Consider the following 17,999-nt stretch of genomic DNA (forward strand, 5'->3'; position numbering starts at 1 on the left):
GTGTCTAAAGGTCATTCTGACTTTTCTCCACTCTGTGGGAGGATGGATTCACATCGAATGGACAGTGAGCTTTCGGCATGAAAATGGGTTAGTTATGCAATAGTGGCAGGTAAGTATTGCATAATTAAAATTAATTTTACCCCTCCAAAAAACTACACATTAGAAATTAATTAGTCCTTAAATCTTTCTAGAATGAAAATTCAAGACAGTTTAAAATGTGGAAAGAACAAGATTTATCTCACAACAGCCTTGCAATTTTTGCAATTTTTATTTTTATTTTGAAAATATTAGGCATGCTGTCAGAATTAAGGCATGGTTGAAAATGGCCTAAAGTTCCACTCTTTGAGCCTCAAAAGAGTCTGAGGTTACTGTTACTAATCTATGGACTTAAACTAAGTAACAGAAAAAAGCGAACACCGACAAGTTTGCAAAATTCAACAAATAATTATTTCCCAAGAATATAAAATGAACTTTTTTTATAAAAAACCACAGTATTTGGAATTAAATCCCAAAAAGTCATAGAAGTTCTATCACAACCAAATGAATTCCAGTGGTGTTAAGTAAAGAACATGTAATACAGTAGGTACACCAGGAATTCCAAAAGAAAATGCCAATATCCTAGATTTAAATTCAAAAAAACATTTACCTCCATTAATAATAACCTGAATATTTAATCAATAATCCAAGAGAAATATTAGGTAAGTATTGTGTTGTTTACAAAATAAATGTCACCCGTCGGGTAGGCCCATGATTACTGAACTTGGTCAGTAACACAATATAGATATAATATCATTTAATCATAGAGAAAGACAGCACACAATTTCAAATAAAAAATATGTAATAGTTATTATTTTGAAATTCCTAATAATTTTGAGAATGGAAACTCGGTTGGGATTTTACTGTGAAAAAATCATATTTAACAAAGTGTTTTGGATAACTTTGAAACTTGTATTTTCTCTCTGTGTGATTTTTCAGAGAATTTCTAGCTCCAGGGGCACATAATCCTGTGAATGTAGATAGTAGGATCACTGAACTGGTTAGAAAGCGAGTGGAGGAAAGTCCCAATAGATACTGCTTTGAAGAAGCTCAGGTATTTTTCAGATTTCCAACCCCTGCTTCTGTTATCATTACCACCCACCCCTCGTGGTTGTTTTGAGACATAGACACTGTTAATGATAATATTTTAGAATAAGTATGCACAATTTAAAAATTCGTAACAGTTATGATATACATTGTTGCAATTTTCTATTGATTGAATGCACATTTAATGGCTGTGCTGCTATTTGCACAAATAAAAATGCCAAAAAGAAAGAATATTTCTAAATTTATTAAAATTTTATTTACACAAATATCATAATATTTCTTTGCATGTGGAATGACTGCTGAAATCTACTTAATAGAAAGAAAACCAATGTTGATCTCATATGTCCAAGCTATGTAATAATTTGGTCCATTGGTTTGTTAAGCTGATTTTTTTAAAAATGCATTTGACAGGAAATTCTTTACATTGCTGTCAGAATAAACTAAAACAGTTTTTTTTTCTCCAACCTTTTAACATCTTTCAATTAAGGAACAGGCATTTTCATCCAGGTTGAAATTTTGAAAACTTCGAAAAATTGATACTCATTTTCCTTCCCCTAAACAGTTTTTAACACTTGTAAAATTTGTGTTATCTTATTTTATATTCATTTTACATTTTTCTTTATAAAAATTTCATTTCGAATAGAGAGTGAAGAACAAGTAGACTAGAAATGATGTACAGTAAAACATGTCCAAATGGACATGCTATTTTGATGGTCAATGGCCTTGAATAGTCAGGTTGTTCATGGTGATTTATATCAGTCTAGAAAGTAAACACCTGCTTGTCATAGACAGAATGTATCAGTGCAAGACTGGCTTTAGCATTGTTTTATTACTTTGAATATGTCTTTTGTATCAAATCATTAAAGGGAGGTACAATAAAACAATTCAAAGGCAGGCAAATCTGAGCAATATTTCTTGACATTACTGCCGTTCTCAACATCAATTCATTTTATTTGAAATGGTTTTAAATATTATATACTTAACATCATTAAAGTGTGTGTGTGAGTGTGTGTATGTATGTACGTGTGTGTGTGTGTGTATATATATATATATCTATCTCAGTTGGCCTAGTGGTTAGAACGTCCGCTTCAGATGCAGAAGGTCATGGGTTCAACAACCCAACCCACCCCCTGAGTCGTACCAAAGACTTATAAAGATGGTACTAACAGCTGCCTCGCTAGGTGCTCAGCATTAAGAGGTTAGCGTTAGGACTGGTCAGCCTGGTGTCAGGATAATGTGATTGGGTGGGACATTATGCTACATGTCTATGGCATGATGCCTCAGTTCTGGACATCACTATAAACTGCCACACTGCAGACATTGTAGCGATATGACTGAAAAATTGTTAAACCTACATTAAAAATCCAAATCACACACACACACACACAGTAATGCATAATTTGTAAATATGACCATGGAGAGGTACGATATCAAGCAAAATGTGTACTAATTGAATGAAAAGCTTTGCATCATAGAGTTCATAATGGTTAAGCAAGTTTGAAAGTTTGTAGTGAACTCAAAATTACAGAGTTGACACTCAGAGGACGGGCAGAAACTTCGGGATTATTTACATGATGCTGATTCAGATGATTGGTTAAAAATGAAAATGAGCATGGACTGCAAATGATTCTGCATTAGATGATGCTGTGTTTAGATCTGAGTTTCATATTATAAGTAGTGAAATTGGTCAGGGCACCAGACTAACTTTACAGCAGCACATCAGACGCTTTAAACTGCACATATTTTGGTCTGTATGACCAAACTGTTGATCACATAAAAAAAAAAATTCAATGGCGTCTAAGCATGTTTAAGACAAAACAAAAGGGGAATTTAGCCTTTGAAATGTGTTAATAATCATCCCAGAAAAATAAAAAGGAATATTCAGATTCTTGTGAATATAAGCTGGAAGCGACACGCTTATGTTTATTAGACATAAGTGCCATTTTGAGGAAAAATGAATGCCGTCGTCATGTGAAATGAAAAAAAGAATTACATCGAGTTGAGAGATAACAACAAGCCATTGAGATCCATAGGGTTTGGAACTAAAACTTGTGCATCTGTACTAGTGGTAAGTAAAGTCTAAGCGTACTTTACAAACTTTTCAGTTGAACATAATGTTTATCGTCGCTGCACGTTCCGAATACCGAACTTTTAATAATACATTTTCCAGCTTAACAAGAAAAGTTTATGGTATTTTGTTACACCTTACTGAAAACTGGTAAAAGTTATGGAAAAAAATCAACTGCCTTGCTGAGACAGACTCGTCAGGGTTGACAGGTCTGACTCAGATTTCATGTCAAGCTATGGATGGTTCTGGAGATCCCTGCACTAACATGGAATAAAACAAAATTCATTGTCTGGAGAGGTATTTTTGGTGAATCAGGAAGCCACATGTAATCATCCAAACCACCTCAAAGAGATAATCAGCCATGAGGAATATACAGAAGACCAAATTTACAATTGTGATGATGCTGGTCTTTGCTATAGGAATGATGCCAGACAAAATTCTATAGATTAACACTTTTTGTTTTGTGCGAACAAAACTGGCACACGCAAGATGAAATCATTATAATCTGGCAAATATAACCCTCCATGAGAACAACAACAGCCTTCAATTTGTATATAGAAATAGTGTAAATGATTGGATTACTGCAACTATATTTGCGGTATTTCATGAAGTTTGTCGCAACCATCCAAAACGTACTGTTGTTAGATAATTGCCCAGCCCACCCCCACCCCCCTGCTGATTCACTCATAACAAGTGATGGAAAGATCTGGATATAATATCTCCCTAAAAACACAAGATCTACAATCCAGCCACTAAACCAAGGAATTATGATAATTATGAGCACTTTGAAGCAGAATTACCATCGACTGTTAATACAGTGGACAGTGGAGAACGTGTTAAGACATTTCTCAAGAGTGTGAGTTTAAAAGAGGCTGTATTCATGGATTGTCAAGCATGGAAAGCAGTCACTCCTAAGATAATAGAGGGATGCTGGAGGAAGGGTCTTGGAGCTGCCTTTGACATGAAACAAGTCGATGATCAGGGCAGTGATGATGACTGTAACTTTGAAGGTTTCAGCAAAATAGATTTCATTCACTTGGAGGCTGTTTGTGAGAAATTTATTCAGACTCATGGTTCTTGGTGCTGAGATGGGTGTTTCTCATAATGATGTGGTGGAGTTGACATGTGTTGACAGTGCTTGCAGCTGAATACATGTCAGATGAACAAATTATTAATTCTGTAACGAACACATTTACAACAGAAGACAATTCCAACTGGAGTATGACAAGTGTCAAGAGTGATGCAGATGTTGCACAACCTCCTCTATCAGCACAGGAAGCAATAAAATTATTTAATATTGCTATATGGTGGCTGGAGACCCAAAATGCCGACTCCATAGAGGTCATGCAGTTGAGAAATCTGAGATTTTGCTTGGCAGCATGGTAATCGAGGGGTAACATACACCAAAAATTACAGATTGTGTGAAGCGATATTTGTCAGGATAGTCACAAACTGCAAGTATTATGGTCTAATTTGCATTGTTTTTAATTTATAGGCCAATTAAATTCATGTAGGTAATAATTAACCCTTGTGAATTTATTTTTTTAATTTTACTTCTACTATAATAAAACTGTCTATCTACCTATCTATCCTATCGCTCAAATCAACATTGTTTCTTCAAAATAATGTCAGTCGTTTTTCTTAAATCTTAAAAAATCCTCTAATATTAAACAAACAATACAACTAGAATGTATCCAATTGAATACAAACATCAGTGACATAATACACAATGTGTGAATTGGTACACATGTTAAGTGAATGGAAAACATGTGGAATAATGTTTTTGACAATCTTTTCAGTATAGTTTTTCCTGAAATTAAAAGTTATTTATGAGGATAAAATAAACAAAGCAAATGATATAAAGTGATACTTATTCACAGTTAATCTGAACATGATTATAAATCGAGTAGTCGGCATTGTAACCTTTACACACACACACCATTTTCGTCTCTAGATCGATCACTTTATTAGTTGGGGGGCTTTTTTTTGTAGGTCCCTTGATAACTTGTACCCCGTCTTGATGTTTTGGACACTGTTGTGCACAAGTTGTCATGGGATTCGTGTACTAATGAAATTTTTGTTGTTTTTTCACTAGTTCAAGGTGTCACCTTGCATTTCAAGACTTGTGTAGCAAACAAACTCAGAACAGGACAGTTAGCTTTATTTTGCATTAAGTGTACAGTGGTTCCTTCCACCAGCAATGTTTCAGTGCACTAATCAGCACTGCTACCATATTGCCATTATTAATGGTGGATGATGTGCTGCGTGCACAACCTAAAACCAGACTCCATTGCACATGGATTTTTTTTGGGCAAGAATGTAGTGCTGACTATGCAGGGTTTCAGAATAAAAGGGTGTCATTCTTGTAGGAAACACTGTAACTGTATGTAGTGTCAATTGGGTTAATGACATTAAGATTGCGAATCTTGTTGGAGCTTGTGTAATGGGGCTGCAGAACAGTCATTTCAATTAGCATAGCTAGTTTCACCCTTTTAGTCTTCAGTAATGTCACACAGGATCAACAAAGGTTTTCATTCTTGTAGGAAACTCACTGCAACCATATTTAATATTGATACGGTTCATGACATTGATGCTGATCATGTTGTTGAAGCTCACATCATGTTGCTGCAAAGCAATCAATTCAATTAGCATGGCTAGTTTCACCCTCTTTGTTTCAAGCGATGCCACAAGAGTCTTGTGACACAAACATGGTTGCTTACAGACCAGATAAATAACCAGCATGCAGCACATGAACAGTTGTGACAGCAACAAGCTGATCAGGAATAGCAACAGGCACTGGCAATCAAGATTAACATTTTTCTTAAAAGGGCACCTCGTTACACCTAGTACATTCTCCACTTTCATATGTTAAAAGCCAAAATCATTATTTACAAATTTATTCACAGTTCAAGGTTCCACTGCTCTTTTGTCTTATATGTGTCAGCAATTTTTCACAACATATCAATGGTTTAACTAGGATTTTAAAACTAGGAGTCTAGTAATTTGGTAAAAATAAGAGTCCCACCAGCAAAAGTTGCAGTCCCCTCCCAGAAGCATGTTGCAGTGGCTAAATGTCCATCAAAATGCCAGAAATAAACAGACACAAAACTTTGTCAGATTTATTTATTTGTAATTATTTATTATTCTTTAAAACAATTATGTATTAAAATTGATATCATGTACAAATATCATGTTCTTTAACTACAATATATTGTTCACTTTCATCTATGTTGCATTTCACAAAATTTTCTGATGCTGGGCTTTGAACTGTATTTCTGCACACTAGGTCTCTCTTCTTTGACTTGCATCAATTGTGTTAAAGGTCTCATGTTTCATTCTGGACCTTCCCTTCATTTTGGTTTTGTCATCACACTGAAGCCTCTCTCACATGCAATGGAGGTCACTGGTGACACCAACACAATTGCAGCTAGGACTGCAAAGTCTGGAAATACAACTCTGTACTCTTGAAGCAGAGTTGTACATGCTTCTGTCACTGTGGAGTTCAATGATTTTATGACTACCATGCAAGTAGGTGGTCTCATGTCTCATGCCAAGGAAATGTGGAACTTTGCAGATTATAAGAACCAGTAGTTGCCATGGAGCTTAATTTCCACATTTTTTGCACCTCTGGCTTATAGCTCTTTTTCGTCCATCAGAATGAATTTTGTCACTCCAAGGAAAGTTTTTATTCCAAACTCTAAGCCAGGCATCACACGCTTTATCACACTTGTCTACTGTCCCATCCAAACTATCAGTTCTAACAACTTCAGCACAGTTCTGAATCTCATTAAAATCTTCATCAGTTTTCCGTTAAACCCCAAAATACTTACCCAAATTTGCAAACTGCATTTTGTCTAAGTCTTGACTAGTCTTGATTTCGAGGTCACATGCAATATTTATAAGGCCACAATCAGAAATGAACACAGTAACTGGGATCACACTGGGCATCGCCAATGTCGCAAATTGTAATTTTTGTTTTCCTTGTTAGCGACAAATTATACCATCTGGTGATATTTTTTGTGGCAACATTTTTGGCAAATAAAAACTGTATATACAGTCTTGGGTTTGGAGTGGAGAAATTCAAAGGCGCCATGACTGGAAGCTGCAAAAGTAGATATAAAAATACAATGGAATCTATTGTTACATAAACAAATCCTTGTTTCATATTGATGAACTACCTACCCTAACAGTGCATTGTTATATCATAATCCGCTTATGCTGATGTCTGTCCTTGGTACTGTATGCTGTAATATAATGAAAATAGCCATGCAACTGACTAGCTACAATCTACCACCTCTGAAGGCGGGAATGGGTAATGACTACAGTCAATCAGGTGATGACATTTTTTCTTTAAATGTATTAGTTTTGCTGCAACTTCAAAGAAAACTGATTACCTTTGAAGCACTGATATATACTAAGCAAATAAAAAAATTCTGTGTCAGTATACTACAATTATTTTTGACATTGCCACAACAATAACAAACTGGTATTGGTTTCGTCCTTCAAAGAGAGCCTTTAGCGGGAAGTCGGGAACAAACTAAAATAAAAGCATTCTTTAATTTTTCATAGTGGTTAGAACATATTTATTGTGTCATGAAAGTTTCCTGTTGGCAACGAAAAAGTATGTATGGAGCACTCCAGCATGGGTGATTTTCTGCATCCCAGATCAAAAATTTGCGTCCAAATACATGCAATTAAGCGTTTCCAAGATATCTGCATATCGTTTGAGAATAAAGGAATAAAACAAACATATACACTCACCTACACATTACCATTAATTACTTTGGCATTCCATTTACAAGAATGATGGCAAAATGTGTGAAAATATTTGTATACAATTCCTGAAATGTCTTTTTTTAAAGGTCACCTTTGATGGCAAGAACCATAACTCTTCCTGGCACATGGCTGCATAAAATATGTTAACATGAAAACAGTACAGTATGTTTTGGGCTAAAAAAATGAAAATTTAATATTATGAAAAAGCAGATATTTATATCAAGGAATTATGCAAACAAAATATTACTCATTATACTAATTTTATTGCAAAATTTTACATTATTTTTTTCTGTGTAATATATTTTTGAGTCTAGTTTTTTTCTGTGTAATATATTTTTGAGTCTAGATTCAACATAGGTGATTGACAATTACTGGATATTATCAAAGTCAGGCTGTCTGATTTGGGTGGGATTCTCATCCTGAGAAAACAAATTAAAAGTAATGGCAATTAACAGGTATATGTTCAACTATTCTGCAGAATTTGGAGGAAGAAAAAAAACTAATGTCATTTTCTTTGTGAATATCAATATGAATTTGCGATAATGAAAAACACATCTATTGAATTTCTCAGTATAAAAACACAATCATACATATTTATTTAGAACCAAGTCTGTGCCAGTTCCTTCTCTAACTGATTCCACATTTAAACACTAGCCTCTGCTTCAAGAACTATGTTATAGTGCTCAAAATAATTGTCTGAATTCTTTGTTATTGCTTTTATTTTCATGATATAAACATTGACCAAAAATATCTTATCACACTTAATTTTTAAAAGGCAATATACTGATTTGTGATTTCAGATCATTGTATTGTTAAGTATATTTAACTTGTGTATTTTTTTGTGTGTATGTTTGTATAATTATATATTAAGATTATTATTATTGTATCATTGGTTGTTAAACATGTTTACTTGGATTTTAGTTCTATATACAGCCTTGAGTATGACCTTTATAGCCTCAAGTCTTTTTACAGTTTGATGGAAATTTCCTTTAAAATGATCCTTATGGTGGTTTTTATATTAGGCTTGTGTATATTAGAATTACTCATTCCTACTTTTAACATCAGACTAGTGGAATCAGTCTTTTAGTTGTATTTAGTTTTAATTTAAGAGGATTTATTTATTTACATTATTTATTGGAATTACAAAGTGCTCATTAATACTTCTTGGATTAAATCATCAGTTTGGAATCACTGTGAATGCATTCAAGGACATTTTGGACTATATTATTGTGATACTTCAAGACTGTTGGCACGTTAGCACATTTGAGGCTATTGGCACAGCAGCACATTCGCTACTGGGATTTTTTCAGAAAGTGCTCTTTGACTTTAGGACTAAATCACTTTTTGGGGTTATTGTGAATTCACTTCGAGACACTGTGGATTATATCATTAAGACACAGTAAGACTGTTAGCACATCAGCACTATTTCATCAGCACATTCAAGATTGGAATTCATTTGGAACACCACTGAAATAATTTGGAATACTCTATACTTTTGGTCTTGCTAGAACTTTAATTTTGTACTCTTTTCCTTTTGTACTTTTTCAGTTACTTAGTTTCCAGGATAAAAATTTCTTTAAAATTTTTCAGAAAAATTCACTTTGTTTTGGAATTGTTTGTTGTCTCTAGTATTATGATTTCACATAAGAAATAATCTTTAGTGAATTCAAAAAGCTTTCAAAATGTCATTCATCAAATGTCATCTAAAGTGGAAAAAGTGTTTTAAATCATAACCTAGTAATGGTTACAGTTCCAGAAAAGGATGAATTGCTTCAGTTTGCCAGGCATTATGATTGTTCTGAAATGAAGGTTTCTTTTATGTAGCAAGAAATAACAAATATTTGGTGGAATAGAATTTTGGGGATAAAAGTGCTTTGGGTTTGATTAGTATGTCTCTATCTGGCTCTGAAATGAAATTAAAAGAATTGAAATTACAAAAAAACCCAGATTCAAATAGTATTTAAGGTCACAACCTACTTAAACATTTTTCTTTTTACATCAGATTTGCATTACATGATTAAAATTAGTTTTACTTGCACAAAAAGAAAAAAATTATCAAGTGTAAGCAAGAAAAAATAATTACTCGAAATAGAAATATACAATGCTGTTACTTCCCCTTAAGTACGATTTCCCACATATTAGAGGATGCCAACTGGAAATGATGTACATTTATCCCCACAAGTCAAAGTACATGCTTCTTCTTGTCAAAAAATAAAACACTGTAAACTATGGATAGGAAGCGTTTAGATGAAACTATTTAAAACTAATTTACTGTTCAGCCTTTTATTGATGTGCATGCAGAATGCACTAGATTGTATTGCTTTCAAAACTGTTCCATTATTTCAATTTATTTTCAAAATTCCCATTAATACAGGTAAAAAGGAATCAATGCTGGCTTCCCTATGTTGGCTGACTTTGAAGAAAAAAAATAAGCACACTCAAAAGAATCCAAAGGAACCAAAGTTGGCTTCCTTTTATTGGCCGAATCCATAAAAGAAGAAAATTGCCACACTTAAAATAATCCAATGTCAGTTTCCAGGGTTGGCATGCTTTGTAATAAAATAACCTTTGTATTTGATATCCTGTCAGTAAGTTTAAGAAATGAGTTTATTGCTCACTGCCAGTTGTGTTTATTCATCACCTGGGCTTCTATTTGTTTGCCATTTGTAATCCTAATTGATACAAACATTCATTGATGTTCGTCGGGTAAATAGTATACACAGCAATTACTTGCTTTAATAGTACTGTGTAGCCCATGCTAGCGAAAAGATTATCGTTTTTACTCACAGTGAATGTATTGTCAAATAATGATTTTTATTTGTGAGATATAGTCGTATAGTTCACCTTGATACAATAGTCTTGATCATTTTGCACCTTATAACGTATCATGCATAAATGGCGGGTGCCTTCAAGCAATCAGGTGATATTCCCATCTCATTTGCAATTTTGTTATTTGACATAAGTGATACACACAACAGTACATCAGCTGGCATCTGCTACATATACAGAGTTTGTGGATATATTTTTTCTTTAATAAATTTTGCTTGATGAAAAGAAGTAATAAGTGATAACAATGCAAGGTTAGTTTCTTCTATTTTATTTTCAAATAAGTGTTTTGTTTATTTATTTTATTGTACCATGCGGGGAGGGGCACAAATTCAACATAAAATTATTTTGTTTCTTAAGTCTTGGGACATACACCTTGATGAAAAATGTTTCACCATAAGTTCTGGGACAGGAAAACAATTATTATTTTATCAAGTTTCAATATATACAGTAAATAATGTGTATGTGTATATATGTGTGTGTGTGTATATATATATATATATATATATATATATATATATATATATATATATATATATATATATATATATATATATATGTATGTATATATATGTGTGTGTATATATATGTGTGTGTATATATATGTGTGTGTGTGTGTGTGTGTGTTTGACTGATTCAACAGACTTGTTCACCTATAAATGATAAACATCCCAAAGTAATACCTCATTTTTCTTTTTTAAATCCTTTTGATTTCATATATAAGTTATAATAATTCTAAATAAGAGTATGATGCAAGTCTACACTCTGCACATTCAGAAAGTATTATGATTATTTTAAACATTAATATTTTACATCTGCAGTAACATTTCTGTACTGTAATCCTTTATTTGACATATTTTACTTATGCTGTTTCTATCCCTCTTTTCATATGCACCGTAGAACTTTCTGCAGGATTTAGGACTTTCCCATCCCTCACCCTATTCAATCCCACAGCTTCAGTCCACTTGTTTTGGTGGTAAACTGGGTCTTTCGGATACAGAAAGAACCCTTTTGTCCCATCATCACTCTTTTGCTTACATCCATATGGAACAGTGCACCACATTTGTCGTCCAAAAGCACGATCATAACATTTATCACATTTACATGGGAGAATTAAACACTTTAATGGCTTGGTTGAATAGAAGGGATAAATGTATGTCATATCCGTTTTAGGCATGCTGAAACTACTGATTGTTTACAGAGATTGCTGAATAATATTTTCATTTAAAAAGCAGATTTTTAAGTCTATTTAAACAATTTTGCGGTGTGCATACATAATAACTGCATTTTTTATGACTATAATAATATCACACATTTGTACAGTATAGGTGGCCAGTGACCTTTAAGAAAGCTTCAGCTTCGGACCAAAATGATGGAAATCCAAAATCAAAAAGAAGAGAAATACATTTGTAAAAAAAGAAAAAGAAGAGAGAAATTGAGAAAAATGCAAATGCAAAGAGAAAAAGAACAGACAGAATTATGATTGCAGAGAGAGAGAGAGAGAGACAGAGAAGCAAATGCAAAGAGAAAAAGTAGACGGGGAAATTTTGATGAAGAGACAAGAAAAAGAAATTCAATTCAAATTAAAATAATTTGAACTGGCATGTGGAAATATCCCCACCCCCCCGATATACACAAATTCAAGTTTACATGTTACTAGAAATATTTGGTTAGTACCCATTTTCAAACAAGAAGAAGTAGATCAGTATTCTCCTTATTTTGAGAAATTTGCTGAAAACTTGAACAAGAGAACATAGAACTTTATTATTACAAGGTGTACTTATTGACAATGCTCGTGAAGTCGTGATTTCAGTGTCGGTAAAACAAAGTGCTAGTTATGATGTGGTTAAGGAATGTATTTTGAAGGGCTGTTAGTTTCTTGGATAACATGTCCTGTGACTTCTCTAAAGACTGACCAGTCATATGACCTTATGCATTATTGTGTAATACAGGTTCATTGAAATTACCATCAAACATTCATCTTCGGTAAGTATCGTTTAATTTTCTAAATTTACACTTTAAATGCCCCATTATTTCTATTTCTGACACAAGCAAGAGTATTTGATGACAAGGTTGGTAATTTCCTCCTAGGTCTGTTTTCCACCATCCTAAAGACAGTCTTAAGCCAGTATTCAAACAGTGATCACTGCATATTTTTTCACAACTGCAAACTGCATAAATCACGATCTGCAATTGGATAATGTGCCAGCAGATCTGGGTCTATGCAGTTTGCTAGAAATAATCGGTAGAACAAACAACCTGAATCCAAATGTGCCCATCAAAAGTTAATTTCTTAGAACTATGTATATAATTGCTTTTAATAAAAAAATAGAAAATATAGAAGTGTGCATGGCTTCATGTCCTTGATTTATTATCTCTGTTGGTCATAAACCAGAAGAGCTTATGGGATGATCTATTGTCCATCATACATCCTTTAGCATAAATTTGTTATGGCTACTCCTGAACTACTTGGAGAATTGCCATGAATCTTTCCACACACATTCATCCCATGGTCTACTTGGACTTAAATGAAAACAGTGCCATCACAATGGCCATCTTGAAAATCTTGTTATTGCAACTCCTGATTAACAGATGGTCATGTCATTTTTGGGGTTTCACTAAAAGACTTCATATAATATCTGTTTGGACCTAAAGAAAATGGTCAGAATCTGCAATATAATATGGCTATATTGACAGTCGTCTTGAAAATCTTGTTATTGATACTCCTTCTAAATGGAAAGCCATATTGATATGACATTTTCAGCGGAAGACTTAGTATGCTTCCTAGTCCGTCTTAAATTAGATTGGTGCCAATATGACATCCAGTATGATCACCACAGTGACAACCTTGTAATTCTTACTATTGCTACATATTCTGAATGGATGGTCATGTCACCATAGGGTTTTCACTAAATGACTTCCAATAATGGCAAGTTAGTCCTAAATAAAAATGGTACCAATCTGATGTTCAATATGGCCACCAAAGTGGCCATGTTGAAAATCTTATTATCACTAATCCTGTATGAATGGTCAACTCAGCAATGGGTTTTCACTGTAGGACTTCTTTTGATGTCTCATTGGTACCAATTGAAAATGGTGCTGATCTAACATCCAGTATGCCCACCATGGTAGTCATCTTGAAAATCTTGTTATTGCTTATTCTACCTGAATAGAAAGTCACATTAACGTGACATTCTCACCAGAAGAGTTCCTACGATATCTGATTGGTCCTAAATGGAAATAGTGCTAATCTGATACCAGGAATGACCTCCACTTATATATATCTTGTTTGTCCTAAATGGTGTCTTGCTGTCCCTAAATAAAAATGGTGGCAATGTGAAGTCCAGTATGGCCACCACAGCAGCTGATTTGAAAATCTTGTTATTGCTGAAGAGTATGAGAGGTGGTTTCAACACTTGGCTGTAAAAAGGAAGAAATGTTCTTATCTTGATTTCCAGGAAATACTTTTCAGCCAGTAGAGCGACAGCCTCTTTGAATGATTCTTGTTTCTTCTAAGCATGATTATGGTTCTTACAAATTGTATATAATTATATCTTTTTTTTAGGACCATATATTTAATCTGATGAAAAGTGATAGCTACAGTCGATACCTCCGATCTGACATGTACAAAGAATTTTTGAGTGGCACAAGGAAAAAAGTAAGACTGTTACCTTCCATAGCCAGCAACTTCACTTTTAAGCATACATGATTTGCCTGCATCATCTGTCTGTTCACTGTGTTGATTGTGCTACCACCGAATGCACTCTTCGTTTTTCCTCATCTCTTCATGACTTCATTTGTGCCTGCAGTGCTAGATTGATGCAAGTTCCACTATGAAAATATTTCTCCGTTCTGTGTACGTGATCCTCCTCTGTCATTCTCTTGCAATTATTGGATCCAAATAGCTTTATTTTCTCATTGTCACCACACATACCCACAGAAGTTGTCTCAGATACTGACTTGTTTTCATAATTTAAATATACAAGAGCATGGAGCTGATGTTCTTTGTTTGGCAACCTTCTACTTTTGATAGGTATTTAACATTATAAAATAATTATTTCTACTGGTCAGTTTCTAGGAGGAGCTTGCCTTCATATTGGAAATGGAACTGGCAGGATTCAAAGGATATTGGAAGTGTTTCAAAATGTATTATTCTTCGAGATGGCATGAAGCATATTGGAAATAAAGAGCTTGTCTGAGACATTTTCATCAACGTGGCTTCATCAAAATGTATTTTACCTACAAGCAGAACTGCACCATATTTTTAAAATCATATAAATTTAAATTATATCATGTACATTTTTAAATGTGTGGCTTCTGTTTTAGTTGTACTTCTCTTAATGATGTAGAGTTTGATTCAATAATCAGCATAGCACCTAAACTTTGGCACGTAGAAATTCTACAATAATTATGGAGGCAATATAATTACACTTTCATGCATTTATTTTTACTTTTTATCCTTTTGTCAGTAACATAATAATTATCATGTTTGTCCAACACTGTTTTACCTTTTCTATCTTAATGTGGACTTAAAAGTTCTTGCAGTTGACTTTTTTTGCAAGTTTTACCTCTATTAATAGTCTGAACATAGATTACACAGACTACTTTCACAGACATTTTTTAGAGGGGTGTGTGGTGACAAGTTTGTCCACATTCACATTACTTTGTTAAATGTAGTTGTTTTGGTTAAACTTGTACATTTAATTATATGTTTTCATTGTTTTATGGTTTTTTTTATTAACTCGAATTTTTGTGAATTGTTTTATGTAGTATTATTAAAAAAAGTTTTAAAATTGCTATTTCTTATTTCATATATATGTCACGTTTTGTCAAGAACTTCTAAGGAATGTTTGAGAAATTTATTAATTGCAGTGTAAAAAATAAAATGACCCTTCAGGAAAACTGAGAAGATGGCTATGACCTGACTTGGCATATGCTTACTTTAAGGTTTGAAATCAAAATTAAAAAAATAGGCCACTGGTTTGTCCCAGGTTTAGAACATCAGTAAGAAAGGACAAAAGTGCTTTTTGTACCCTAAATCATTTGACAGACATGACTGCTTACAAAGATATGTACGTAAATGTTTAAAATATTAACCTCCATTATATGTGATTTCAAATTCACAAATTCATTTGATGCCATGCCACTGCTTTCAGACTATCATGCTGTTTTCACGCAGATATCTGTTGTTGGGAAAGTGTGTAGGCTATGCTGATTCCTTTCAAAATAACGTGACTCATCAGATCAAATGCCTATGCCAAAATTAAGAAAATATTCTGATCTATGTGTATTTACCTCTCTTACCTTCAGTATAGTACCACTCCTAGTTTTGTATAAAAATGTTGCTGTAGATTTATTTCAGGCATGGTAGTTTGTGAATTTTCTTTCAGTTTTCATAAGCTGATATTATTCAAAATATCTCAGCCAGATATTTCCAAAATTGGATGTAAGAAATGTATCAGATGTAAACACATCCCCTCCATCCCAGAACATTGTTTGAGCTGATTAAGAGGGTCATATTGTAACAAACCCATAGTGAAAAAACTAGTTTTCTTTCCAGTCACTTTTTTCACTTTGACATGCTTACTACAATCCAATCCACTGCTTATTTTATGAATGGTTCTGGATTTAAATGATTTGAGTAAGCCTCTCCTCCTCCTCCTCTTTAGTATACAATATATTCAATGATAAATGAAATAATTTAAAAGAAACTTGGTGACAAGAGCTAATATATTAAATCAAACTGTTCCTAACAATATCATATTTCACAAATTACTTTTTAGACAAATGAGTGAAATGTACCATATTAAAATAATTTTTCAAAATACATAATATCAACAAAATATACTTTTAGCTCATCTTGCAGTAAGGCTCAGTGAGCTCATGGTATGTGTACCTGTCTTTTTTCAGTTTTTCAAAACTGCTGGACCCATTTTCAGTCGGGTTTGGCAAATACCATTCTGGCACAGAGACATTTCAAGTTTGTACAAGCAATGCCAGTCCTCTATTTAATGTAGCTGTCCTTACAAAACAAGAGATAACATTTTTTAAAATAATTTGTCTTACCCTTATTCAAAAGAATATTTGCCAAATTTGACTGAAAACATCGTGTCATAAAAGATTTAGAGTTGGTACAAAGAGTGCCAATCAGCCTTCAGTTATGTCTGTTGTTACTTAAAAATTGAAAAACCTTAAAATGACTTCATCGAAAAATATTGTTTTAGAGAATTCAATCAGATTTGACAGAAAGCATTATGACATGAAAGCATTTAATACTTATGTTAATGAAGCCACTCTGTCATCTAATATTGGCACCATTACAAAAACATTTTTTTTTAAATTTCTTTTCAAAAGTCCCCAAACAGAATTCTACCCAGTTTGATCTTAGTAAGAAGACTTGTAATATGTATAAAATTGTTGCAATTTACCATCTGCTGTCATTAAAAATTGAAAACTTTTCTCACAAACTCCCAGGCAGACTTTTACCAAACAAATTGGACAGAAAATATAGTATATGAGAACCTTCTATATTTGCAGATCTGCTGTAAAAAAGCATTACTTGTCTTATTAAAAGTAGAAAAATCATTTTAAAACCTTTCTCTGAAAAGTACTTTAACAGAATTTGACCAAATTTGAAAGAAAGGTTCCTTTTTGAAGAATTTTCAAGTTTATGCCAATGATGCAGATTTTCAGTATCAAATATGACTACTGTACAAAAGATTTTAAAAATTTGTGATTTATTCTTAAGAACAAATTTAAAAAACATGGTATGAATGACTTTAAGGTTTGTTAACAACAGCCCAAGTCATCAGCTATTTCAAAAGTAAAATAGAAAGCCATTTAAATGGTCACTTCTTAAAATTGCTCAACAGAATTTTAACAAATTTGGTATGAAGTATCCTGATAGCTCGCATTCCTTGGCCAACTGCACTTGCATTGAACAATTTGGCATATTTCAGCCAGATGAGGCATCCCAGACCCACTCTAGCCTCTTCTTTCCATTGATTTTGATGAGTCTGGAGCATTTAATTTTCTCCATGTTAATATTTATTGCTGTTAATTGGTTTTAGGGTTCTGCTGTCCATAGAAATAAAACTTGCATATTTGTTTTAATAACATTTTTGACAATATTGCAAACCGTATTATCACACACCAATTCTTTTAAATATCTTTTACATTAAAAAACCAAATGTTCAGAATTATGGGATAGTGTTATGTTCTTTGTTATTTCCAGATTGATCATGTT

General features: G+C 33.3%; 1 protein-coding gene across 6 annotated transcripts in view; it reads left to right on the forward strand.

Annotated features, from left to right (window-relative positions):
• Window positions 1–17,999, forward strand: part of LOC149804709 (regulator of G protein signaling 7-like) — a 294,195-nt gene that overhangs the window by 231,187 nt on the left and 45,009 nt on the right. For 4 of the 6 annotated variants that reach the window (XM_089943302.1, XM_089943338.1, XM_089943292.1 and 1 more), the window contains 2 exons: window positions 976–1,090; window positions 14,319–15,548. In XM_089943302.1, the coding sequence (XP_089799428.1) occupies window positions 976–1,090; window positions 14,319–14,462 (259 nt within the window). In that variant the 3' untranslated portion in view covers window positions 14,463–15,548. Of the gene's footprint in view, window positions 1–975; window positions 1,091–14,318; window positions 15,549–17,999 lie in introns of those variants that run through there. The other 2 variants (XM_089943319.1, XM_089943310.1) reach the window with 1 other exon arrangement.

This window comes from Sinohyriopsis cumingii, chromosome 2 (assembly GCF_028554795.1).
Source record: "Sinohyriopsis cumingii isolate HCF-2022 chromosome 2, ASM2855479v2, whole genome shotgun sequence".
Taxonomy (NCBI): domain Eukaryota; kingdom Metazoa; phylum Mollusca; class Bivalvia; order Unionida; family Unionidae; genus Sinohyriopsis; species Sinohyriopsis cumingii.